Source organism: Gekko japonicus, unplaced genomic scaffold (genome assembly GCF_001447785.1).
Source record: "Gekko japonicus isolate JY-2015 unplaced genomic scaffold, Gekko_japonicus_V1.1 scaffold543, whole genome shotgun sequence".
Lineage (NCBI taxonomy): Eukaryota > Metazoa > Chordata > Lepidosauria > Squamata > Gekkonidae > Gekko > Gekko japonicus.
This window is the reverse complement of record NW_015160225.1, coordinates 923,608-949,757: the sequence shown is the minus strand read 5'-3', so window position 1 is coordinate 949,757 and position 26,150 is coordinate 923,608. Positions and strand designations below refer to the sequence as shown.

The 26,150-nt window shown below is 45.0% G+C and overlaps 1 protein-coding gene across 2 annotated transcripts in view; it reads right to left on the bottom strand.

Moving 5' to 3' along the window:
- Positions 1 to 1,313: 1,313 nt before the first annotated feature.
- The window catches only part of PIK3CA (phosphatidylinositol-4,5-bisphosphate 3-kinase catalytic subunit alpha), a 61,719-nt gene continuing 36,882 nt past the window's right edge, over positions 1,314 to 26,150 (bottom strand). The window contains exons 10-23 of one of the 2 annotated variants that reach the window (XR_001482540.1): positions 25,087 to 25,221; positions 23,398 to 23,522; positions 22,820 to 22,901; positions 22,004 to 22,168; positions 20,001 to 20,104; positions 19,192 to 19,363; positions 18,877 to 18,983; positions 17,403 to 17,524; positions 12,090 to 12,168; positions 11,065 to 11,235; positions 9,997 to 10,114; positions 7,956 to 8,107; positions 1,724 to 4,739; positions 1,314 to 1,689 (exon numbers count right to left, since the gene is read on the bottom strand). Coding sequence is in view for 1 of the 2 variants with exons in the window: in XM_015411851.1 (XP_015267337.1) it covers positions 4,469 to 4,739; positions 7,956 to 8,107; positions 9,997 to 10,114; positions 11,065 to 11,235; positions 12,090 to 12,168; positions 17,403 to 17,524; positions 18,877 to 18,983; positions 19,192 to 19,363; positions 20,001 to 20,104; positions 22,004 to 22,168; positions 22,820 to 22,901; positions 23,398 to 23,522; positions 25,087 to 25,221 (1,803 nt within the window). In the remaining variant the exon portion in view is untranslated. Of the gene's footprint in view, positions 4,740 to 7,955; positions 8,108 to 9,996; positions 10,115 to 11,064; positions 11,236 to 12,089; positions 12,169 to 17,402; positions 17,525 to 18,876; positions 18,984 to 19,191; positions 19,364 to 20,000; positions 20,105 to 22,003; positions 22,169 to 22,819; positions 22,902 to 23,397; positions 23,523 to 25,086; positions 25,222 to 26,150 lie in introns of both variants that reach the window. The other variant, XM_015411851.1, reaches the window with a different exon arrangement.

Sequence of the window (26,150 nt, the reverse complement as noted above, 5' to 3'; positions counted from 1 at the left end):
CATCCGTGCCCCTTAAATACATGGGCTCTCTTTTCCATGCAACACCAAGTCATTTAATTTTGATATAACCAAAATGCTTTCAAATGTCCTCCCCTCCTTTGCACATCTATTTAGGATACAGTCCATGTAATAAAAGTACACTCATAGCGAAACAGTGCCAGTAAAAGCATCTTCCTTGAAAAGTAATAAGCAACAAAAGTATAAAAGTATATTTCCAGCTCTTACGTGTGTAGCCCAAAGTAAACGTAATTTCACAGTTGAAAAGCATGGGCCGCCAGCCAGAAGCCCATTGGCCAAATCCAGCACCTTCAGGGATACCAACCGGCCCTCTGATTGCCAGCCCAGGGCAAATGAAATACGATGAAAAACTACTGGTAAAGCAGAGGCAATATAATGGGATATTCCTGGCTCGGCCTTCTGCAATACCCCATCACGACCACTCTCTAAAATGATACACCTGGGTTCAAGGGATGCCCCCCCACCCAGGAACACTGCAGAAAGACAGTGTATGGTGATACTCAGTGGGTGAGGGAAATTGGCAAAAAATGCCATCCTTCCTCTACCTGTGGAAATGTCTTCCTGCTGGCAGAACACAACCACAGGCTACAACCCAAGAAGTTTAAAGAACAAAACCTGATAATACATAACTAAACGCCCCTGATCTTTATCATTATTATATCCACAAGCGATACTTATATAGTCTCACATCATCAACCTGATGTAAAGTTTCAGCAGTTGTACTAGCGATTATGCAAAGGATGCTCGCATCACAGATTCAAGAACTGGGCTGTGGTCATTTCCTCATAGGGATGCCAGCCTCCAGGTGGGACCTGGGGATCCCCTGGAATTTACAGCTAATCTCCAGACTATAGAGATCAGTTCCCTTGGAGAAAATAAATGCTTTCGAGGGTAGATTCCATGGCATTGTACCCCACTAAGGTCTCTGTCCTCCTCAGGCTCCATTCCCAAATCTTTTCCTCACAAGCCTTGAAACAGTTCTCATCTCCAGCAGACATGACATACTCCCCCCCCACGCCACTTAATCTCAACAACACTCCAAGAAAACTTGTCTGATAGTTAAAGCTACAGGCATCTGTAACACCGCAGATTTCTACCTGACCTTTTCAAGCTTCAGGTCAACGGCAACCATTGAAGCCCTTAGCTCATAAATGAAAGAAACTGGTAATCTTGTGGTAAAATATTTTCACAGTTGCTGGCTGACTTTGATAAGGAGCCGCTTAGAATTCGTAATATGATTCGCACAGGCAAATGCTTCTTTTGTTAACATCATGTGTAAACAGGGCCTCAGTGCACCCAGTCTACCCCCTCAAAGGTGCGTGCCGGCCAAAGCCCAATGGCACACAAGTACAGAAATAGTTTCTGAAAAGCTGGTGGTGGAGGCACTGGTCAGGATCCAAAGAGTTACTTTAGGTCTGCACAAGGAGGGGTTTTTTTTTTAAAAAAGTATTCATTTGAGCAGGACCCCCCACCTCTGCAAATTCCATATTACAAACTGCTTATTTGAATGTGCCCTCTGTTTTGGAAATGGCCCACCCTGAAGGACAGAAGGCTGACGTCTGAGAAACACACCCATAGAGAGCATGCCACTTGTGTGGGTCTTGAAAGCTTGGCCTTTTGGAGGAATGGGAAATGTTTAAACCTCTAGAAAGGGATGTGAAGTCCAGCAGGCTGTCCCGAGGTAACAAAGACTCCTCTTTATCACCACTCCAACCGTAGGCTTCTGCACTACGAAGCCCCACAGCAGTGTCTGCACCAACATTTCACGCTTCACAATCGGGGTTTCGTAGCTGTCAACAATTCAGCCGTGTTACCTACACAGCCTGTGACCATGAAAATAAAAATGCTCCATGTTACGTTTGCTATTCCCGCCCCACCTTCAGATGACACAATGATGGACTCCACGTTTTCAATGTCTAGCTTGCTCAAGAAATTTAGCCTTTCATCCATTTACAGTCTACGTGAGTTTATTTATAATATCAAAAGTCTAATACCCAACGTCAGCACATTATACTCAAACTGGCATTGCACTCTGGACGACACTGAGACGTGTGGGGCAGAAAAGGCAAGGGCACGCAACTATCCAGCCTTCTCAAACATCTTTCAAATCCTGTGAGCCAAATAAGATTACAGCATTTGGTGTGGAGGAAATGGTACTTTTATGGGGCCTGAAGAAGCCGATGCTATCAATTCTCTTTCAATAAATTCTACCATCAGTTCAGTTTGCAATCTGACTGGTACCAATTTAATCCGTTTCATGTTTAAAAAGACAGATATACAGATATATATGTACACACACTCACACACGCACAAACAACTATAAAACATCGGCTGGTTAGCTCTGCATGCCGGGGATAACGGTGTAGTTTGCAGTACAAAGGACTATTTTAGTGATCAAATTGAAAGTACAGTTTAACCATCTAGCTTGTTGGTTACTGTGATTAAGAAAAATCACTAACAGTCCAAGGAAGAAGGCCAAGACAAAAGGTAGACTCCAAAGCTGAGAATTAACAAAATACCCAGAATTTCGTTTATGGAGTATTGCCTGAGATTGTTTAAAGGAAGACCTGCAGAACCTTATTCCACCATAAACACAACAGCTGGCACAGGAAGTATTAGTCAGTGTTTAGAACGTTGCGCAGGCTTCCTGGGAAGGTATGCAAAGTTACCAGTGGAAGCACAAACTCTCCAATAGCTCACTTTAGTTTTTGGTATGTATGTGACCATTGGGCCAGGAGGCAAAGTACACAACTACTTTCCCCTCCTCATACTCCTAAAACCAATCTAACCAACGCACCATGCATCTTCCCACCGGCTGTACCACCTGACAGGACTGAACGCCATCCAAAGACAGCTTTCCTTTTCGCCAGAGAGTTTTGCGTTCCTACTGCCCCCCCCCCTCTTGGGAGAAGGCTGACTCGTTCTAACTTCTTTGCATGTCCCGTTGTTCTTTCTGGTCCCTTGCCAAAGACTGCCACTGATCTCCTGCCAAGTCAGTCTTTGCTTTGTCCTACAAATCTGCTTCTGGCTTGACTGGGACAGGCTCACCACCAAAACCGAAGAACCCTTACTATAGATTAACGGAGTCCGCACCCTGATTTTGACGTGCCTTTCCTTGAAACTGTGTCCCATTGATTTCCACAGAACCTGCTTCCAGGCAAACGGATTAGGACAGCGACCGGCGGCCTGCCCCTAAGACGCCGCTTCAGATGGAGCACAGCAGGAACAGAAGTTGGTGCTGTGGCAATTAAAACAGCATCTCAGAATGCTGGAAACTGAGGCTCCGCCCACCTTACCACTGAACGGCCCCCTAGGCTCCTTCCCGGCCAGAGCCAAGCAAGCCTCTTGTTGTGGGGAAATGCAGCATGGAGGGGCTGTAGGACACCTGTAATGTCAGCAGTGACATTAAGGGTCAGGTCTCCGCATAAGTGGACAACGTATTCCCCCCCCCCCACCTAGGTCAGCGGTGTAACCCTTAAATCTGATCCAAAGGGTCACTATGCCGACTCAGTGGCTCATATGATCAGGCTGTTAGAGAGAAGTGGTCTGAAGAATTAAAGGACAGAAAACTGGACAAATCAATGTAAAGAAATATATTAATAAGTTTCTGTTATATAAATAACCTTTATAAAAATAATCTTTAATCCTAATAACTCACCTCTTTGTTTTTTGTTTTTAGGCTCTGGAAAACATGCACGAAAAAAGTGTACTGAGGTTTAGGTTAGAAAATCAAATCCAAAGTGTTGCACTAAAGCCAACCCCTTCCCCATTAATCAGACTTCTGAGGCAGTAGGGGGAGGGGGGGGGTCATCATTTTTATAACCTTACTAATACTGTCCAGCAGAATCTTAAGACCTATTCCTAAGGACTTGCGTGAACTGCAGATGGTCAGGCAAAAATAAGACCAGATTGCTACTTTTCGATTCACCAATTATGTCTGACTTAATATGAAAGGCACCATCTCTTCAAATTTACTGAATTGGGCTTGCGGGAGAGGAAACCCCCCTCCAGAAAGCAATTAAATGCACTGCTTTCTTCCTTTTAAACCTTTTGCTGCCCACATGAGTTTAAATCTCCCCAGGCCAACTGGAACATCTGAAAGACAGGTTTTAATGCTGGCACAGTTTTTCCCTAATTGAACAAAACCGAGATAAACAAATCTCCAAAGTTTACCTTTCTGGATTTAAGGCATAACATGACTGTACACGTAGGAAAGTTATCTTTTGAAATGCACGATCTGTAGTGTTCCGAAACCCTGCTTTACACATTTAAATAAGTTTTTGAGTGTTTAATCTTGCTGCAAGTTCGAATGCTGCTCGTGGTTTGTGCAATTATGACGCTAAGGAGTCCTTACTGCCAATCGTCAACAGTGCAGTGGAATGCCCACAAAACAGGGCCGGCGGTTTGCCATCTTCTCAACCATAGTCTCAGTCCATTCTTGACCATGGTCTCAGTTCAAAGCGTGTTGCTTGATTGTATGGAAGATCCAGTCCATTTTTGTCGTCCAGCCGCCATGATGAGCATCGTTCATCTGCTTCATGAAATACTCAAGTGCTTCCTGCTCAGTTTTGTCCAATGCCAGTGTCTTCCGAATATATGCAATGTCGTCAAAAGACTGCAGCTCTGGCATTCCCGAACCGAGCATCATGGAGAAGAGGTTTATGAAGAGGTTGGCATGCTGCCGGATGGCTAAGTAAGCTTTGTAACACATTTCTTGAAACCTTGGAAAAAGGGGGGGGGGAGAAACGAAAAACAAAAGACTTTGTTTAAACACACAATAGATTTCAGATGGTGAGGATTAATTCAACAAATGGATTAATACCTAAAACGCAGATGCTAGCTGACCTTTAAATTTGAAAAGGCCAAGATGCTTTTTTGTTGTTATGTGGCGACCAAGGACAAAATACGAACAAGCGAACAAAAATGATTTCCCCACAGTGGAAAAATAACTTTTTCTTTTCACTGTAAAACCTGACTGCCTGCCCTATGTAGCTTCCTGAAATAAGAAGTATTCAGGAAACGGATACTGGAAATGCAGAGTCTATGGCAGTGATGGCGAACCTTTTAGAGACCGAGTGCCCAAACTGCGACCCAAAACCCACTTATTTATTGCAAAGTGCCAACACAGCAATTTAACCTGAATACTGAGGTTTTACTTTAGAAAAAACAACTCATAACATTAACTTAAGATGATCCAAACAAAGTAAGGAAAGCAATCCCAAATGCTTTCATTTACTTAAAATTATTTGGCAGAGAATTCGACACTTTAATGATGGTCTGGGCCTGGGTGGGGCGATGGCACGCATGCCCACAGAGAGGGCTCTGAGTGCCACCTCTGGCACCCGTGCCATAGGTTCGTCACCACTGGTCTATGGGAATGGAATTTTTATAAAGGCAATAAGGTTAGAATGGTTCAGGAGGGTGCTTCAATAAAGGGAATGGGACTGGAGACTATACTACTGCACATAGAATGTATTTATCTCTGTGTGTTTCACATTACCTTGCTCTCATTGCACTGTTTTCTACTTATGCAGTATAATTTTCTGCACTGTTTAACCCAGGGGTGTCAAACATAAGGCATGGGAGCCAGATCTGGCCTGTCTAGGGCTCTTGTGCGGCCTGCATGCAACGGATGCAAGGGAGGAAGTGCTGGAGGGGAGTGGGCGGAGCCACTCCATTGTGGTTTCAGCACAGCAGAACAACCTCGTCTGCAGCAGTTGAGCATCGTGGGTGCATCTGCCCAGCACTGCACTGCTGCCTCTCCAGTCCGCCTATGTGGGTTTTCCTCTGCACCCCCCTCCCAGCCTAGGGGGCCTCACAGTGAGGATACACCAAGTCGGAGCTTACCAGCTGCTGTCCTTTATACAGTTTCTATCTCTGGTACCTGGCATTACATTTTATGGAACACGTGTCCCAGCCCGACAAAGTGAAATTTATGTCAGATCCGGCCCTCGTTAACAAATGAGTTTGACACCTCTGGTTTAACAGAACGAGTCTAATACTGATGCTCTGTTTCAGTTTTCTGCAATTCGCATCCTGTGACACTGCTTATTAGATGTGTCACCCCGTTGACTGTATTGACTTACACTGTGTAATCCCACCTTGAGACTCAGTGAACAAGGCGGACGCTGAACAATGTAAATAAATAAAATAAATACATAAAGAGAGGGAATCCCCAGCACGCATCATGCCAGACCCCAGTGGGACAGACCATGCTGCTCAGCAAGCAGAACAGGTTTTCCCCTTAAAGCAACTGGGGCCAGCCCCTAACAGTGCTGGTAAGGCTCTGCTTGCTCCCATCTCTTCATGAAAACTAGCCAGGAAGGTTTTCCCCAGTGCGAGGACTTATATGCAAATCATTGGTAAACCTCTGTTTAAGAGTCTTTGTGTCTTTCACCATTCGTATTTGCAAAGAACTCATATGAGAACACAGCAGTAGCATTTGAAAGAGCAATAAAAGAGCAGTCGTGTTTGAAAGAAGGGATGTGATGGCGCATCACACAATGATGAGAGGGAATAAGAGAATATAACGGATCAGTGGCTGAGCTTGGCATGCAAAAGGTCCCTGGTTCAATCCCTGGCATCTCCAGTTAAAAGGAATAGGTGGCAAGTGATGTGAAGGATCTCTGCCTGAGACTCTGGAGATCTGGTGCTAGTATGAGTAGACAATAGTGATCTTGATGGACTAATGGTCTCATCCAGCATGAGGCGGCTTAATGTGTTCATTGCGCCTGGAGACGTACACCTCTCTTCCCCCTTCCCTTCGGTTTGCCAGCATACCAATATCTTCACTGGCACCTGGGCCAAAGAAGTTGCCTAACCACTGTCATGAAAGCCTTCTGATCTCCCAAATTCAGAATCTTAATAGTTTTCTCACGGTGCACCTGAATGTGACCAACAAGCTGCCTGGTGTTCCCTGTTTCACTTTGCCATCTCTCCAGCAGGGGAGCCCTTCGCTCATTACAGGGTACAGACGCCTTACTCTGAGACATGCCTTTGACTTAAACAGCTTGGGACGAGCACCGTGAAACAAGCTTTTATCAACAGTCAAAACGTCCATGGTGAGGCAGATACATTTATTATTTATTTTATTTTATTTCCTTCGATTTATATACCGCTCACCCCCTTAGGGCTCTGAGCGGTTTACATTATACATTTGATACAATTCCTACTTAAGGCCACACACACATACAATGGGGGAAGTGACTAACCATACAGGCACCCTGATACATACCCTTCTACCTCCATCTCTGAGGGGCAGAAAGGGATGAGGGAGTCTGCATTCATCCGGGATAGGAGACTGTGGCAAGAGCTGAACATTCATTTCATTTGTGAGGCATTATATTCTATTAATAAACAGCACTATGCATCTTCCTAAATTTGCAAAGATCAGATCATCGCCAGCTTCATAAGGCAAGGGTTTAAGACTACTTGGAATCCAAAATGCAAAATTTTAAGATAAGCCAGGTTTGCATGAGGACCATGTGCACAGCCAGTTGTGTGCATGTACCAAGTTTCTTTTCCAGTGTCAGCTAGTCATGCTTCATGGAACATTGCTTTGAGGTTGCCCCTCTCCCCAAATTTCAGGGGCAGAATTTAGGACGGGAAGATGAGAGGATGGAAAAACTCCCATGTACATATGCAGTATACTACATTCTCATTGTTCTTTGCCTTACAGCCCTTTCCAAGTATTAAAAACCATCGCTACTCAATAAAGGATAAACATGAACTGCACTGTTAGAGTTCTCTTAAGCATACATAAACACACACACCGTTTTGTTCCAAGAAAAAGCTCAATTCAAACCAAGGGAACACACAGAAATCAAGCCCCTTTGTCTCTAAAATGTGTCTTACCCTGAAATATGGGAAGTGTAACGAGTGAACAATGCAACAAAATTTGCTTATGAATCAGGAAGGTCAGTTCCAAGACAGCTCACCTTTCAAATTCCTTTGTTTTGGTACATTCTTGGGCTCCTTTGCTAATCACTATCAAGAAATCTTGCGTTAAGACAAAGGGCACCCGCTCACGTTTGTATCCAAACTTCTTCTTCTTGTGATCCAAGAAATGTCCAAAATCAATGTGGAACAGCTTTAAAGAAAAGAATGTGTTAGATTATCACCTAATCAGGAAAGCGAAGAGGGTGAAGGGTTTTACATCTAGTTACTGCTTTGATTTTTCAAACATTAAAGCAGCAGTACAAGAAGAGCATAAGAGAAGCCATGCTGGATCAGGACAGTGGCCCATCCAGTGCAACACTCTGTGTCACACAGTGGCCAAAGCCCAGTTGCCTATGAGTTACACCAGAGGCATTCAACCTGTATTCCAGGGAACCCTTGCATTCTCAAAAAGCTTAATCAAGGGTTCCTCAGAATTGGCTGAAAGGGTAACAACTTGGTATATGAAATTTGATGTACAAAGGGGATGCACATTGGAACAAAAAACCCTATATGCTGAAGGGATCTGAACTGGCTGGCACTGAGAGGGAAAGACATCTTGGGGTGGTAGTGGACAGCTTAATGAAAATGTCAATTCCGTGTGCCACAGTGGTGAAAAAGGTGATCTGTGCTGGGAATTATTGAGAAAGCAACTAAAAATAAAACAGCTGATATTGTAATGACCCTGTGTAGATCTGGTCTGGCCTCATTTGGTGTATCTTAAAAAGGGTATTTCAGCGCTGCAAAAAGTAAAGAAGAAGGCATCTCAATTGTTTAAGAGGTTGGTGCAACTACCCTATAAGGAAAGGTGAAAAAGACTAGGCCAGGGGTGTCGAACTCATTTGTTATGAGGGCCAGATCTGACATAAATGAGACCTTGTTGGGCTGGGCCATGTGTGTCATAAAATGTAATGCCAGGTAGCGGAGATATAAACTTTATAAAGGACACAGACACAAAGGGGTTGTATTTTAACTTAAAAACATACTTAAAATGTTAGCACTCTTGCAATATTTTGTTTATTTAACAGTGTCTGATAACTGACACCTCTTGCTCTGAATTATTGCATCAAAGTGTCTGTGTTGTTGTAGTCTTGAGTATGCTGTTCAGGTGTTCAGGGTGGTATCGGTAATCTGCAAACCTACGATGACACAACAGCAGCAGAACTGGAAGAAGCAGCAGAATACAGCCAGTTCCACGGCAGGCCTGATAGAAGCCCTCGGGCCGCATGTTTGACACCCCTGGACTATGCTATTCAGTTTAGAAGAAAGATGACTGGGGGAGAGTATGATAGAGGGTTATAAAATTATGCACAGAGTAGAGAAAGTGGAGAGAGCATTTTCTCTACCTCTCCATAATACTAGAACTTGGGAGCACCCAATGAAATTGATGGCCAACAGAATCAGAACTGATGAAAGGAAGTAATTCTTCAGTCAGTGAGTAGTTAAATTGTAGAATTCATTGCCGGTTCATGCAGTTATGGCCACAAATATAGATGGCTTTAAAAGGGGATCAGACAGAATCACGGAGGAGATATCCTCCACAACAGCCATGGTAATTAAAGGTATCGTCCACATTCATGGGCAGCAGACCTCCCAGATCCACTGCTAGGAGGCAACATCATGGAAGGGTCTTGTCCTCCATGCTGTGCTTCTTGTCCCTCCAGGGCAAGTGATTGGCCTCTACGTGAAACAGGATGCCGGACTAGACGGACCAGTGATCTGAACCAGCAGGGCTATTATCAGTGTCAGTAGACAAGCTTCTTTAAAAGGCAGCCTATTCTCCACAACATGTTTTCTATTGAAGTACACAGCTGAGGACGAATGGTGGATCACAGAGAACATTCTCATTGGGAGGTGGGCAATGAGAGGTCCATCAGACTTAACTGGCATGTGCCTTTGTCTAACGCTCCAGAATCCATAGCAACAGACAGGGATTATCTGGTACATGCTCAGGGGTTTCTCAGCAAAGCTGACATGCCAAGTGTTCTCAAAAAGCAGGAAGTCAGAAAAGCACTGTATTGCACAAATAAAGCAGATTTTTACCTGCCCATCATCTTTCACCATGATATTGCTATTGTGACGATCGCCAATTCCCAGTATGAAGGTCGCCACGCAATAGCCAGCACAAGAGCGTGTAAACAAATCAATAGCTGCATCATACCTATCAGAAGCACAGAGAGCATTTGTAATATCGCACACTGGCCTTTTACTTAAGTATTTCATTCAGCCGCTTGCTCAGTAAGATTCCTTAATGGGCACTGGAAGCTAGATGACATTTGGTTCAATGTGGATTGGTTAACATTTGAGCACTCATAGCTACTGGACTCCATCTACCTGAGTGAGAACTGGAGAAGAACTGTTTAGCCAGTGAGAGTGTAGGCAGGAAAGGAAAGGGATGGATTGTGCTGCTGACTGGACTGGGGTTTGTGTGTCCAAAGGCATGCTGTTTGCTTGTGGGCGAACTGATGCTACCGAAGACAGAAGGGCTGACTAGAATGACTGCTTAGATGAATAACAGTGTAAACAAACAGATGAGGCTGTAAGTCTCCAATTGCTTTTCCCCTAAGCCATTACCCAAAGCTGCCCCCCCACTGGGGTTCAGACTATACTCTAGGAACCTTGTGTCTTCTCATGTATGCTTAAAGTGCCGTCAAGTCGCAGATGACTTATGGCGACCCCGTAGGGTTTTCAAGACAAGAGACAAACAGAGGTGGTTTGCTATGGCTGGCCTCTGCAAAGCAACTCTGGATTCCCTCGGTGGTCTCCCATCCAAATACTAGCCAGGACCAATGGTGCTTCGCTTCCAAGGTCTGGTGAGATCGAGCTAGCCTGGGCCATCCAGGTCAGGGACTCCCCACAGTGCACAGCGAATGGCTTCCGAAATCTGGTGAAGCTGCAAGAGCTTGTAGCACACCGAAGACATGTAAGAGCCCTACTAAGATTGCCCAAGCTCTTGACGGAAAAAGCTCTCCTTCTAATGGCAGCCATACCATACAAATGCCCAATTATAAAACACTGTCATGTGAAAGAGGAAGACCGGAAGATATCAAGGCTTCCATCAAGGTGGGAAACTGGTCAATAAGACAGAAAATAGAAGAAAATCTCACTTACATTTCCCCTTTGTTCTTGTCTTTGAGCCACTGGTGTAACGCATGACTGTTGAACTGCAGCGCACCTTTAAGGCCACCCTTGCATTGAATTTGCATGATTGTGTGCGAATTCCTCACAACTTCGATGAGCCCCACACAGTCACCAATCGATAAACAACCATAAGGAAGCATCCTAGAAAAGGAATTGGGAGTACATTGCTTTGACAGGGTCAACCACATGCAGGCCTGGTTTAGAAGTCTCAGTCTGAGCAGCACCAAGGTTTGCTTTTCTAACCAGAAGGCCACTGAAAACAAAGCCATCTGGATACATAACCAAGAGGTCTGGGCTCTAAAGAACTATACCACTAGTTCCAGACTGGCTTTGGCCTTGACTTGCCAGAACAGTGGTCCCCCAGGGCACATGATACACTTTTTAAATTAGAGAGGGGATTCAGAAGTGGGGGGGGGCAGGGTCGGCTCCAGCTTATTTTGCACCCTAGGCGAGGATCCTTTCTGCCCCCCCCCCCGCGCCCACCAATTTTCAAAAATAAATGCATTTTAGGAAGAATGAAAAACACAAATAATCAAGAAACTCCCAGAGTACGGGGCCAGGTGCAGTTTGGTGCCCCTAAGGGCCGTCCCGCTCTAGGCGATTGCCTAGTTCGCCTTAGTGAGTGAGCCGGCCCTAGGGGGGGGCCCTGCTGTTTCAAATAAAACATCCCACTGGGTATACCTAAAGTATGTATATGGATCCTGGCCTAAGGGGGGGGGGGAGGAAAGCACATCAGTTGTAATGATACTTGGTTCTGAAGCCGTTTGTATCTTTGCTGCAAGCAGAAGGCAAAGGCAGGCTGTAATGCCACTAGCTAGAAAGTGAGGAAAATCTAAACCATTACTCGTAAGCACAGGCAGAGCCGATTATTATCACGATAAATGATAAAAGGTTTTCTGCTTGAGCGAAGTGAGTTCTTCATCAGGCAGAGGTGGCCATGAAAAACAAAATTTGGAGGTAAAGATTTGGAGTCAGCACAATTTACAAATACTTGCCTAAGATCAAGACCTTGATTTTGCCAGATATTTTCCATAATTCGGATGATCTGAAGCGTCAGCATATCTTGGCGCAGATCTGAAACACGCGAGCACATACAAACACGGTAAACCTTTTGGAATGTCAGATACAATTTGATTTTTGGTACGTCAAAACTTTGATTACTAATATGTTGAAGCTTTGCATTGTCTAGATTGAATTTCACCTTGGCATTTCATACAATCTAAGAAAAATGTCCCCACAAATTAATACTAGGCAGACAAGCAGTGGGGAGTTCACTAGCTGCTCTGGCCACCCGCCTCTTATACTTTCCCCCCTCAGCAAGTTCTTCTATCTTCAGGGCCAGGCCATGGTTCAGTGGTAGAGCATCTTCTTGGCATGCAGAAGGTTCCAAGTTCAATCCCTGGCATTTCAAGAGGATCAGGTAGTGGGTGAAAGACCTCAGCCTGAGACCTTGGGGAGCCGCTGCCAGTCTGACAACTCTAACCTTGATGGACCAATGGTCTGATTCAGTATACGTCAAAGATATATAAGAGAAAACACTCCAATGAGACACTAAAATTTCCAATATTAGTTACAAATGTCAAGCTCAGGCCTCGCTTGCCATAGAATGCTGTCCAGGCAAACTCCTGGTCTGTTGCTTTCTTAAATGTGCTTCTTTCACTGTTTTATCTCCCATGCGGTTTATCTCCTCTGCCAGGATGGGGGGGGGAGTGAATGCTGGGGGGAATGTGTGCTTGAGCTTGCGTAGTACGTATGGGACCCTGGGAAGTGCATGATCTCAGCTTCTCGCCTGCCCTTGGGATGTAACTGACAGTTTGCAGGTGTTGGGCCGGCCCGGGGGGTAGGCCTAGAAGTTTGGCGGGCTGAGGGCAAACATTGGCCGAGAGGGCGGGATAAAAATTTACTAAATAAATAAACAAAACATTATTTGGGTGGTTTGCATAGAGGAGCTGTCCTGCTTTTTGTATAGGGTCAGACCTGGCATCTGGTGGCCAGTTCTGACACAGAATTAGTCTATGCTTGGAATCTGTTTACCTCCCAATAAACAAATCTTGCTGCAACAAGAGTGCTGTGAGAGTGATTGAGTCCAGGACGTGACATAGTGTCAGAACTATGAAATAAACAACTAACCGGTAGGGTGCCTGGTAGGCATTCCCTTCCCCAATACTGTGCGTGGCCCTACTTAGGAGTGTTAACTGTACTATGTAAACCACTCAGAGCCCTTCGGGGGTTGAGCGGTCTAGAAATTGAAAGTATAAAAATATAAATAAAAAACTGCCTTTCTTTCTTGACCCGGCACATCACTGACGTGATGAGCGCTGGAGGTGAGGAGACTGAAACAGAGAGGAGGGCACCGTGCTGCCTGAAGGGGAACCCCGGGGGCCTGATGTGAAGACAACGGGCTGACAAACAGAGATGGGATGGCGGGATGCCCCAGACTGGGCTACCCCCTTCCTTGGAGAGACAGGAGCCTGGCGGCGGTGGGCGGTTGACGAGTGGCTCCAGGTCTCAGGAGTGTTCTGGGATGACCCCGAGAGCCTGAAGGCCATGAGACATCAGCTGCAGAATGAGGATATAGAGCTTGTCTGGCAGGAGATGAAGACCAAAACGGCAGAGCTACACAGAGCTGCCCTGGACGGCCTCCTCGATGCCATTCGCCATGTCCTGCAGCAAGTGCTCCAGCTCCATGGGTCAAAGGGGCTCTGGCGCCCCCCGCTCCGCCCCCGGTTCCTGCACCCCCCAGGAATGCACTGGGAGCTGCTTTTGATGGGATCCCAGGGAAGCTAGCCTTTTCGTGCTGCAAATGCACAAGTTCCTGAGAGAATGGGGCCACACCTTTGTCTCTGAAGAGCAGAGTGGCCTACCTGGGGTTCCGGCTATGAAATTGTACAGCTAAACTGCAAGGCTGGCTGGAAGAAGTGCTGATAGAGTTCTACCGGGCCGGCCTGAACCACACCATCCTGGATGAAGCCCTGACCCAGGAGAACCTAGTCCCTTCAACAGCTAGATTCAGGTGGTGTGCAAGGCTGAGAATCATTGCAGTCTCCTGAAGATGTACCATCCCAAGCCTCCTGCGGGGCCACCAAAAGCACAAGGGGCTGGCAGAGGGGCCAGGGCACAGCGTGGTTGGGCCCCAGGGAGAGGGAGTGACAGGGAACACTGGATGTAGCAAGGCTTGTGGCTGAAGTGCAGGGGCGGGCCCGGGCACTTTGCCTCCAACTGCTCACGTGAACAGAGTTCAGGGCCAGCAAAGAAGGAGGAGGGCAAGGCGAAAGAAAAGAAGAAGCTCAAGCCGTCAGCAGGCCGCTTCAAGCATCTGAATGCCCTCCAGTCGAGCGAGGAAGAACTTCCAACAGCCAGCAGGAAATGGTCGGGACCTGCTGTGAAGGGGGCTAAACGGCAGGTCCGTGCTTCTCCAGTGCCAGAGTCAGTGAGGCCCTCTTCCCCCTTGTTTTTTGTGACAGTGACTGTAGTTAACCCTCCTCTCCAAACCTACATCAGAGTGAAGGCTCTCATTGATCCAGGATGCACTAGAGACATAATTAGCCTTGGCTTGGTGGCGGGGCTGGGAGCGGAATTAAGAGACTTGAGGGAGCCCCTGGTGCTTTCCCAGATGGACGGGTCCCCCATGAAGGGGGAGCCTTGTGTCCACTGCACCACCCACCTGCCCCTAGGAGTGGGCTCTCACTGGGAATCCCGGGCCTTCATAGTAAATCTGTCGGCCAAGTTCCCCATGGTGCTGGGAGGGCCCTGGCTCAGAACGCATGACCCATATATCCAGTGGAGCCTGGGGACCCTCCGATTTGTGGACTCCTGCTGTCAGACTCATGGCTGGAACCCAAAGGGGGGGGGAGCCATTACCCACGCGTGAATGGGTGTGCCTGGCCAAACCAAATTCCCCTGGAGTACAGAGACTTGTCAAAAGTGTTTGACAAGACAGAGTGTGGCGCACCCCCCCCCCCCCCCCGAAGACTGACTGCGCTATTGAAATTCCCCCTGGCCACAAACTCCCTAAGCGAAAACTATATTCCATGAGCCCAGCAGAAAGGGAAGAACTGAGAAAATTTATAGGTAAGAATAACAAACATATATTTTTTAATATTTTTACAACAGGCAAGTTTATCATGTGTATTATAAAATAATACAAACAACAAGGTAAATCCAAAAACGGAAACACTTGAACATGGATAATCAATTAGTGAAAACAACGTATAAATGTCAAGGAAGGTCTCTTATTCATAGAAGCATCATCAAAAAATCATCAGTCATCACGGGAGGATCCCAGGTAGGTTCATTCGTTTCGGTAAACTTCTTCAGTAAGGCTAAAGAGATGTATACATGCCATACCATTAATGTAAAAGTATTCTCGAGTTGCGTAATATACCATCAGAAATGACATTCATGCAAGTGTAAGATTCTTTCATAGGAATGAATGTCATTGCTGATGGTATATCACACAACTTGGAGAATACTTTTACATTATCGTAAAATAACTGTTAGGTAAGCTAATATTCTGTGCTTTAAATTGTGTTTACTAATTATAAATGTAATTTTACAATCTAATAGTATGGTATGTATACATCTCTTTAGTCTCACTGAAGACGTTTACCGAAAGGAGTGAACCTACCCGGGATCCTCCTGTGATGACTGATGATTTTTTGATGATGCTTTTATGAATAAGAAACCTTCCTTGACATTTATAGGTTGTTACCACTAATTGATGATCCATGTTCAAGTCTTTACACTTTTGGATTTACCTTGTTGTTTGTAATTTCATAATACACATCTGTTTTAAAAATATTGTAAAATACATGTTTGTAACCAATAGTGGAAATTTTAGCATCTCATTGCAGTGTTTTCTCCTATATATTTTTGACATATACTGAATCAGACCATTGGTCCATCAAGGTTGGTGTTGTCAGACTAGCAGCGGCTCCCCAGGGTCTCAGACAGAGATCTTTCACATCACCCACTACCTGATCCTCTTGAAATGCCAGGGATTGAACTTGGGACCATCTGCGTGCCTTTTCTCTTATATATTTTTGGCTTGCATTTACACACTGTAATCCTTCCTATGATGATTCAGTTTAAGGCAGTTTCGTGTGCAGTTCATGCCCAGAACACAGAGACAAAGCATACCCATGGAGCAGCCAGGGAGATAACCCGCTGTCTCTCCCCAGCCAGGCTGCTGCCAATGCCTGTCCGCACACACACACTTTCCCCAGCAAAGTAGCTACAGTGATTTGCTGTTCATCTAGTATGGTGCTATGGAGGCTGCCTTTCCTCTACAGAGAATGGCATGAGTGGGGAGGCAGTGGCTGGAGAGATGTGAAGGCAGACTAGTACCAGTGGGGCCGCTCACCTGTGGTAATAGCACTTAATGCAAGTAAAGAGAGAAGTGGCCAGCTGCATGGCTCTGAAAGGCATGGTAAAGGTAAAGGTTTCCCTTGCTCAAAAGCTAGTCAAATCTGACTCTAGGAGGCGGAGCTCATCTCCATTTCCAAGCCGAAGAGCCAGCGCTGTCCGAAGACATTTCTGTGGTCATGTGGCTGGCATGACCAAATGCCGAGGTGCATGGAATACTGTTACCTTCCCACCGAAGCAGTACCTATTTATCTACTTGCAATTTCTTGCTTTCGAACGGCTAGGTTGGCAGGAGCTGGAGCCAGAGATGGGAGTTCACACCATCAACGTGGCACTAGGGTCTTGAACTGCCGAACTACAGACCTTCCGGTCTGCCGCTCAGCATCTTAACCTCTGAGCCACAACGCTGCAATTGTTTTGAATGACAACATGGCGTTTCTCTTAAAATCAGAACCACAGCAAGCAGGTTCTGTACCAAGAGGAAAACAGACATGTTTTAGTTCATGATGCTGAAAGAAACCAAAGTGCAAGCCTACTTTGGGGTTCAGAAAACCATGAAATCTCTCTGAAGAAAGCTATGTGGTTTGCTGAACCATGTACCTATTACAATTTTCCTGTCAGTTCCCTGTTCAGCATCTCCTCTCCAGTGAACCCTTCTGTAGTTTGGGGGGAAATGGAAGAGAACTGTTAAACTGGAAACTAACAGGAAAAAAATTCCAGCGCGTGCTCTTGTCAGGACGTTTTGCTAGATCATGAGCATAAGGTATCAATATTCCAAAGAAAGTCAAACTGCAGATAATGAAAATTATTCACAAAGCTCACGCAGTTCAGATTTGTTCTATTAATCTTTAAACTGGCAGGGAGAATTTGAACAGATGGATGTTTGCTTGGACAGTAAAGACAATGGGAAACACATGTAACCACAATGAAATATTCTTCCTCACCATCCCCGTTTTTGAAGATGATCTCATTGTTCTGAAACAGCAGCTCAGACATAATATCTGGGTTTTCCCAATTGAGCCACAATGGCCTTTTTGCAGACGACATAATTCTGCACTCCTCAAGCCTAGGAAAGGATAAAATTGCCGCTTAAACAAATGAACCTTCAAATGTGGAGGAGGAGGAAGCAGCCGCAGGTGAGCCTTCTCCCCTTCTTCCCCGCCCCCACCCGGCACCAATGGTGAGGCCCGCGCGGCTCCCAGCCACCGGAGCCACCAGCCTTCTCCCTTCCCCCTCCCCCCCGGCACCGGCAGCGAGGCCTGAGCTTGGCCCGCCAAGCCTTTTCTTCCCCCCTCCCCCTCGGTGGCAGCGGTGGTGAGGCCTGAGTGGCTCACAGCCGCCGGCCCGCCAAGCCTTCTCCCTCCTCCCCAGCACCCGCGACGAAGCTTGAGCTTGGCCCGCCAAGCCTTCTCCTTCCCCTCTCCCCCAACGGTGGTGGCGGCGGCAAGGCCTGAGTGGCTCACAGCCGCTGGCCCACCAAGCCTTCTCCCGCCCCAGCGGCGGTGGCGGGACAGTTGCCGGGGCGTTCTCTGCGCATGCGCAGGGAATGCTCTTTTACTTTGGGGGAGGATTTAAATATTCCCCATATACTTTTTTCAACTTTTTTGATTTTTTTGCACATCTGGAGACTGCTCCAAGTGCGCAGGAAAATCTCTCTGCCCCCCCAAGTGCCCCCAATGTGCGGATTTAGATATCCACACGGAGGGGGCAACTTGGCTATTAGATATATAGATAAAAAGGGACCACCACAACGGAGGGTTTAGGCAGATGGCACATGACACAGGCAACATTGGACAAATCAGTGGTTGGATTCCACAGATGTGTTGGGGATGTAGCGATGGCCACAGGCACAGACAGCTTTAAAGGGGGATTAGACAGATTCATGATCCACAGCTTTATCAGCGGCTGTTAGATACAGTGACTAAAGTAAACCTCTGAATCCCAGGAGGCAACATCAGGGGAAGGCCATGGTCTCTATGCCCTGTTGCTGGACCTCCAGAGGAACTGGTTGGCCACCATGTGAGACAGGGATGCTGGACTAGATGGATCACTGGTTTGATACAGTAGGGCTCTTTTAATGTTCTTACAGATCCATTCTGCTAGCATGAGTACTTTCCGTTGGTGCAAGGAGCCCTTCTGCAACCCATGAGGCTCTAACAGAGCCTGTTCCCAACTCGATGGCAGCAATACCTTATCTGGTGGGTGGAGCATTGCACAGAAGCCAATGGCTTGCGTCTTTTCAAAACAAGGGACCTACTAAGAACGGCCCCAAACAGTCAGACTGCCAGCCTGTGAAAACAGCAATATTTTCCCCAAGTCCTTTAAAGACTGTTTCTTTTCCCCCAACATTTCCCACACGTATTAACTTAAGAAATATGCATTCCAGCAAACTGTTATAAATTCTGGGAAAGAACATACCTAAGGGTTCCAAGCTGATGAGCAGGATTGAGAGGAGATATAAAGCCTTGCAATGCATCCATGAAGTCTGGCCGCCTCATTTGCTCCACAAGGAACTTCATCTGTACCTGGTAGATAACAGCGTATTCATGAATTACAAGCTTGTGACCAGTTCCAGTTTTTAGCACAAACCGGCATGCTCTCATAAAGAGTCTTTTAAACAAAGCATTTCAGTAAGAAGTGCTAAAGAGAACAGCAAATGCAAAGCATAGCTTTCTTGATTCTGTCATGGAGCACATTTAAAGTTATGTCCAGCTCCACTGGACATCAGGTTACCTTTTGCGTTTCATCCTTTTTCTCTTGCTTGAGGATGTCTGTGAGGTTAATCAGTTTTTCCATAGCTTCTACCTGCCTGCTCAGATGTTTTAGGTACATCCCACATGCTCGGCAATAGGATTCCAAAAGCAGACCAAACCTCTGGCTCACATTTTTGTTGTGCATTTCAGACCTATCAGAAGAAATACTTTAAGTAACTTTTAATATCTATCTTGCTATCCACAAACACTCTCACTTCATTCCTGAACTAAAATTTTCTCCACTAGCAGAGATGGGAAACAGCTGCGACCTTGAAATGGCCATGAACTCAATATAGTCAGTTTGGGCTTACAGAAGACATTGTTATCACTTCAGTAAAAATCAGCTCTGATCTCATGCACAGGATTAATCAGCATAGGTATCAACGTAGAGTTTTCAAAAATAAGCTAGTATTTAAATATTATTTTAAATCATCCTTATATCTATAGTACAGTACAAAGAAAACAGGATTCGGTACCAAGGCACTTGCATTGGTTACTAAGTGTAGGAAGGACTGAAAAAACAATTATTTTTTTTAAATTTTAGAGCATTTTTAACTTGCTTTTCTCTGAAACCAGACTCCAGGCAAGTTATAATGACAAAAGGAACCTTTATGAACCCAGTGCAAATACTCTAGTTTTTATCAATTACATACTTTCAACTACATAAAACAATAAAGCTAATTAAAAGTGCTAGTTATCTGTTAATGCTTAGGCACACAACTAGTTTAATCTAACATTTCATGTGTTTTATAACAAGACACAAGCTTAATGCGGAAAAACCAAACGTACTTGAGATGCCAAAAGAAGAAATGTCCTATTCTTTGATTGGTCAGCGCCTTCTTCAGTAAAAACCTCACTAACAGATTATCCAAGTATTGCTCATATTTTAGAACCTAGAAGCAACAAAGTTAATGAGCTACAAATCACATTTTGATATAGGCATGTGGCAATATTAAAGTTTTGTACTCTAAATGACAAGCAAATTACTTGTAAATGGCCACTTGTCTGGTCACCCAGGGTGAATATAAGTTTCCCTCTATGGCAACCGGGTCTGAATGAGAGTTTCCCCTTTACACCATTCTTGTCCTTTAAATAAATCCTTCGCACAATCTTGGTTCACAGCATTAATGAACTTTTAGTTCCCTTCATAAACAACTGAGCCAGCACTTACTTCTGTGCCTGAAGGCTCCTGCTTTGTTTCACAGACAGCATCACCGCCTTTATATCCTGTTTTGTACCTAACTGAAAGCCCATAATTTTCTGAGCCAATGTGGTTATCTATGCAGGATCAGTAGTGTGGATTTACCTTCTATTTTCTCCTGCACAAATGAAGTCATTTAGAGTCTGAAAGGAGCCTGTCTGTCTCTCCACCTCTGTTCTCTCTTTTAGAGTCTGCAGCTATTTATCTTGTAGGAGAAAACTGACTGAAGCATATTTTTGGATGCAGTTCATTCCTAGAGTTCCTATGTACATTTATCTGATTTTAAATGTGGGAACATTTTCAAAGAAGTGCACATAGGATTGCAGCTGAACACCATGCTGCTCTGTAGCAGGGGGCTGACAAACCCCGGCACATGTGCCAACAGTGGCACACCAGACCGGGTTTTTTTTGCTCAGCATGCAGGGCTGGTTCTCTGCCCACACAACCAGGCAAGCCCTTGAGAGGCTGACAGCACTGCTGGAGCTTGGCTATTCCCCAGTTTGCCTGGCCAAGCACAACCCTTGTCTCTTCCCTCCTCTGCCCTGGTTGTTTGCCAGCACACCAATCTCTCCACAGGCAGACATTGCCTTTTTTTTGGGGGGGGGGTACTTGGGCCAAAAAGGCTGCCTAAGCCAGCTATACATGTTTACTTGGAAGCAGGTCTGATCGTTTCCAGAGTTGCTTGTTTTTCAGAATTGCTTACTTCCAGGTTAATGTGCATAGGACTGCAGCCAGGTTACACATTGATCGATGAGCAGGCCCTTTTGAAAAAGGGCAGACTTGTTCCGAGTAAACATGCATTCTATATGCAGCAGTCTGAGCACAAAGGACAAATTTTGTCCTTTTAACTTGAGGAGGGGAGGGGGGCAGATTACTTGCTTTGAAAGTGCCTCGAGGTAAAAATACAAAATATTTCTCTCTCCCTCAGTTGGTTCTCTCCCTTTCTTAATCATCTGGATCAAGAATAACCATTTCAACATCATTGCTTTTAAGAGGACAAGATTCAAGGTTCCTCTCCCTAATTTCTATGTTTTGTTTGCTTGTTTTTTAAATCCACATGCATGGGGCAGAGATGGACTTGCTTGACAGGTGGAGTTAGCACTTACTCACCACGCTGTCATCTCTTGCTATCTCTCCATATTTATCCAAGCCCTTCCCTCCAAGGAGTTCAGAATATTATTCTCACAACTCTGTTATTCTCACATGTTATTCTCACAACTCTGTGAGATGGAGAATGACTGACCCAAAGCTACCCAGTGAGACCATGAGCTAGTCAAGGCAGAGTGGAGGTTTCAACCCAGGCACCCCCTCCTGTATTACTCCGCAGCTCTAACCACTATGCTCTCTTTTAGCCTGTCCAGCTTCTCCAGCTGCAATGCTATTTTACCCAACTGTCAGCAAAACAGCTCTGCAAACTTTACACACGGCCCTTTTCACGCAGCCAAATAAACTGAACAGACTTAACCTTTTCTGGGGTTAATCGCAACTTTCCAGAAAAACTCCACCAAACCTTCTTTAGCACGTTGCGTTTATCTTACAAACGCAAGCCCGTACAATGAAAGAAAGGGTTGATTAAAACAGACTACGGTACCTGCACCAGTTGAATCAAATACTGAGACAGCTTATCATCTGTCAAGAATTTTTCCAGACACCGCACTGCAAAAGCACGCACCATCCGATCGGGGTAGTTGCAGTCCAGAAGTTCCATCGCCTGCTCAGGTTTGATGGGAGGCCAGTCTTTGATCAAGCAGTACATCTACACAGGTGAGAATGCCACGGATTTGCATCACTACCTCTATTACGATAACGCAAGAACTGCCTTGTGGGATCAGACCAAAACTGCAGCTAATCTAGCATTTTGCTACCAAATCCAAGAAAGCAACGAGGTGCCTCTGGAAGCAAGGAATGAAACGGAGGGGCTGACTCCTCTGTCTCTAGCATTTAAAGGTATACTGAGCCTGCTTCGGCGTGGAGGGTGTGGTATAAATTAATTTAATTAATAAATAATGAATACTATCTCTGAACAGTTAGCAGTCATGGCTAAGAGCTGCTGATAAGCCCTGGGCATCAATCTCCCTCCACCCAAAAAGCTATCCAATCAGCATCTTTCACAATATCTAGTGGCAAGGAATTACAAATGTTAAGTATGCAACATATGTTAATTGAAGCAAAAGGAAATTGTTGCAGGGCCATTATCCCTTAACAGCATTTTAGAAGGAAGTTATGGCTTACAATTACAATATACATGGTAAATACGGAAATGCATGAGAACAGAATTTAAACTTCAATGATATTCTCCCATTCATACAAGCTATTGTAATGAAAGCAATTCCACGAATTAAAAAAAAAACCTAATGGATATATTTTAATATTTTTAATTGCATTTGCCCAGTAATGCAGGTTTTACCTGGGTTACTTCATCTCTGGAGTTCCACTTAACAGACAAAAGCAGCTTGGGTAGAATTTCTGGCATATTTACACAATAATGCCTGCAAAGAAAAACAAAACGCAAATGGCTTTTGCACAAACAGTGTGAAGTATTATAGCAAATGTTTTCTGATTACTCAACTATATTTAGCAGTTTGTTTGCTGCGATGTAAATACCTTTCTAGGGGATTCACAGACAACCGGCAAAAACACTGGCCATGAGTGAGAGATTATATTCGTTCTCATCTCTTGTCCAGGTGTCTTTTTCCACTCCCACCTGAAGTCTGGGCCAGGAGTTCCTCAGGGGGCAGGCTGTGTCATACCCATGGTTACTCCACCTGCTCTTCATAGAACTTTCGTTACTTGGATGGAACTGTATCTATCACATTTCTGCCCCACCCTTCCTGAATTAGGTTACACTCTGAGCAAACGACTGGTTCAATGTCATCCAGTGAGCTCTGTGGCTGATTGGAGCTCTGAGCTCCGGTCTTTGGGATCCCAGTCCAATGCCCTAGCCACTAAAGCACACTGGCTCTCTGGGAGCTCCAAGTCTCATACCTGTGCCTCCAGAGGAAGTCCTTCTCTTGTTCAGTTATTTCAGACAGGGGATCTCGAGTGCAAATTGCACGGAGCTGCTCTTTGTCACTTTCACTCAGTTCGTTGTCTCTAGCTATTCTACTGCTCTGTAAAATGGGACACAGCGTGTCACTCAAATAACAAAGGCAGGATTCACATTTTTACTAGATTGCATTAAAACTACTGGAAAGTGCTTGCTTGAGCCTATTTCATTTATTTGCCACATACCTGTTCCACTTTTTAATGCCAGCATTCCTAAAACACCCCACTTCCGTTAATTTTTCTTTAAAAATACATATAAATTTTTAATGCCACATACACTTTTTAATGCCAGCATTCCTAAAGCACCCCACTTCTGTTAATTTTTCTTTAAAAATACATATAAATACGCACTGGTTTAATAATAATTCAAAGGCAAAAGCTGTAACTAAAATTACAGTTCCACTTAAACATGAAGCAGGTGATGGCATAAAACTGGGTTTCACTTAATTTCTGAAATAAGGCCAAGAGAGAACATAAATGGGCCTCTTGGGGGAGTACACCCCCCATCTCCAGAATCACAATCGAAAAGGCTTTGCTCCGAGAAACTAATACAATTTCTTGGCACTGTAAGATGGGATTTCGAACAGAGCCTTGCCAGCAGCTCTTGGAACACTGTCAGGTTCATCCAGCAAAAGGCATGGGAACACTTCAGCCATATGGCCACTAAGCTGTTGTGATGGTAAAGAGTCCTCTGCATCCAGCAGCATAGAAGGCTCATGCTGGTAATTTCTGCTGCTACATTAGTGGAGCTCAGAGCCAGCTCAAGTGGTCTTCTTCATAGGCCACCTCAAAGAAGGGTCTCTGCAGCCCACCTCAGATGGATGCAGCAGTGATATGGGAAAAGGCACAGGCCTACTTCCGTGTCACTCAGGCAGGATCCAAGGAAGAGCACAGCGAAACTTCCTCTGCATCCCACCTTGGACCCCAAGTGACAACAGCACCAGAGCAGGAGACTTCAACAAGCGTGAGCCACACCTACCCCCTCCCACATTTGTTTGGCACCCCAAACAGCTGGCTTGGGCAGGGAACCAGCTGTAGTGGATCTGTGGCTGACAGTAAGCCTGTACTTGGATTTTCAAAAAAACTTTTGATAGCTTCTCCAAGAGTTCTATGGAAGATTCCTATTCTATCTGATATCAGATCGTGAGCTCAAAGCCATTCTTTCCCCTCCAAATAGGTCCTCTTTCTTAAACCAATATGCTAGATTACCTATAGATTGGCATATGTGATTGCTGTAATGCCAAAGCTTTGTAACTGCTCAGAATTAATTAACCTCCACTTCTTGAAAGGGTTATGAATTCTTTTCTGGACCTGTTGAGTTAGATGCTAAGAACCTCGCAAAATGAACTAGAACACTTAACTATTTATATTAACAACGATCTGACATATATGATTGTAAAGGATAACTGTATTACAAATTCCTAGAACTTCCACAGTAAAAGCTCTGCTTAAATCTGAATCCCGTCAAACAACAGACGGCCCTGTCAAACAACAGTCCAGAGAACTGGATTCGATCTTAATATAAACCAACTGCCATCAATTGTCATCTCTCCATAAAGCATTTTAAGAATGTGTGCACATGCTTTAATGGTTTTCACAAAACAATCAGAATAGCAATGTTCTCCTTACCTGCCCAGCAGGACTGTAGTTATACCCTAGTTCTCGAGAGATAGTCCAATTGGCATGTTCTTCAATCACTGACATGTCGGGAAACTTTACAGGACTGCTAAACCAATCAAATTCCAGCTCTAAACATGGAGTTTCCTGAGGAGGCGGAGGAATTAAAACAGTTTGTGCTTGTACATTATCAATAATGTCAGTTAAGAAAATAAAAACTTCATTTCCACGAACATATGATAGGTATCTTTAGAGGACATGAACAATTGCTAAGGACTACTGGCTAGTACTTCATGGCCCATGAAAGATCAGTTCTCAGTATGTCTTTCCCCTCATTTGGAATCAATTTCTAGAGGTGGACAACAAACAGGCCAGTGCATTAACCACAATTTCCCATTAATTCAAGGATCATAAAGTGTGCTGCAGTTCCGAATGGTTCCATTTCCAATTTTGTTTTCTGCCTGCCTGCCCTGGGGCCTACGGCAAAAGAGAGCTCTAACAGCCAAGCTATTCGTAGGCTGTTCTCATAAGCAGGTGATAAAGAGGTCAAATTGCCTCTGGGCTGTACCACTACACAGGTAACAGCAGTATTCTGCACCTAAGCGCACCTCTGCTTTCTAGGGTTCAAATGTTTTGGTCTGTTATCAGTAATTAGTCACACCAATCTAAAACATTAAAATAATTACCCAACTCTTGTATGGGGTCGAGATCTGGGGTTGGGACGACAACACAATATCTAGCCTGAGGATAACACAAAACTTCTTTCTAAAGATAATTTTGATCCTCACTCAGGGCACTCCAGCTGCCCTGCTGTGAGCTGAATCTAGCTTGCCTTCTATTAGGGCTGGTGCCCACACTGCCTTAATGAATTACTGGAGAAAGTTGAAGAATTCTCCTAGTCATCTTTCTAAGCAGTGCTTTATCCAGCTCCAGAAAGACACCTCTTCGGTTGCCAGCTATTACAGGCTTTTCTGTTGGACCCTGGGGCTTTCCTCTAGATGGGTTCAAAAACTCAGGATAAACAGGTTGCTTACCTGTAACTGATGATGTTCGAGTGGTCATCTGTGCATTCACAC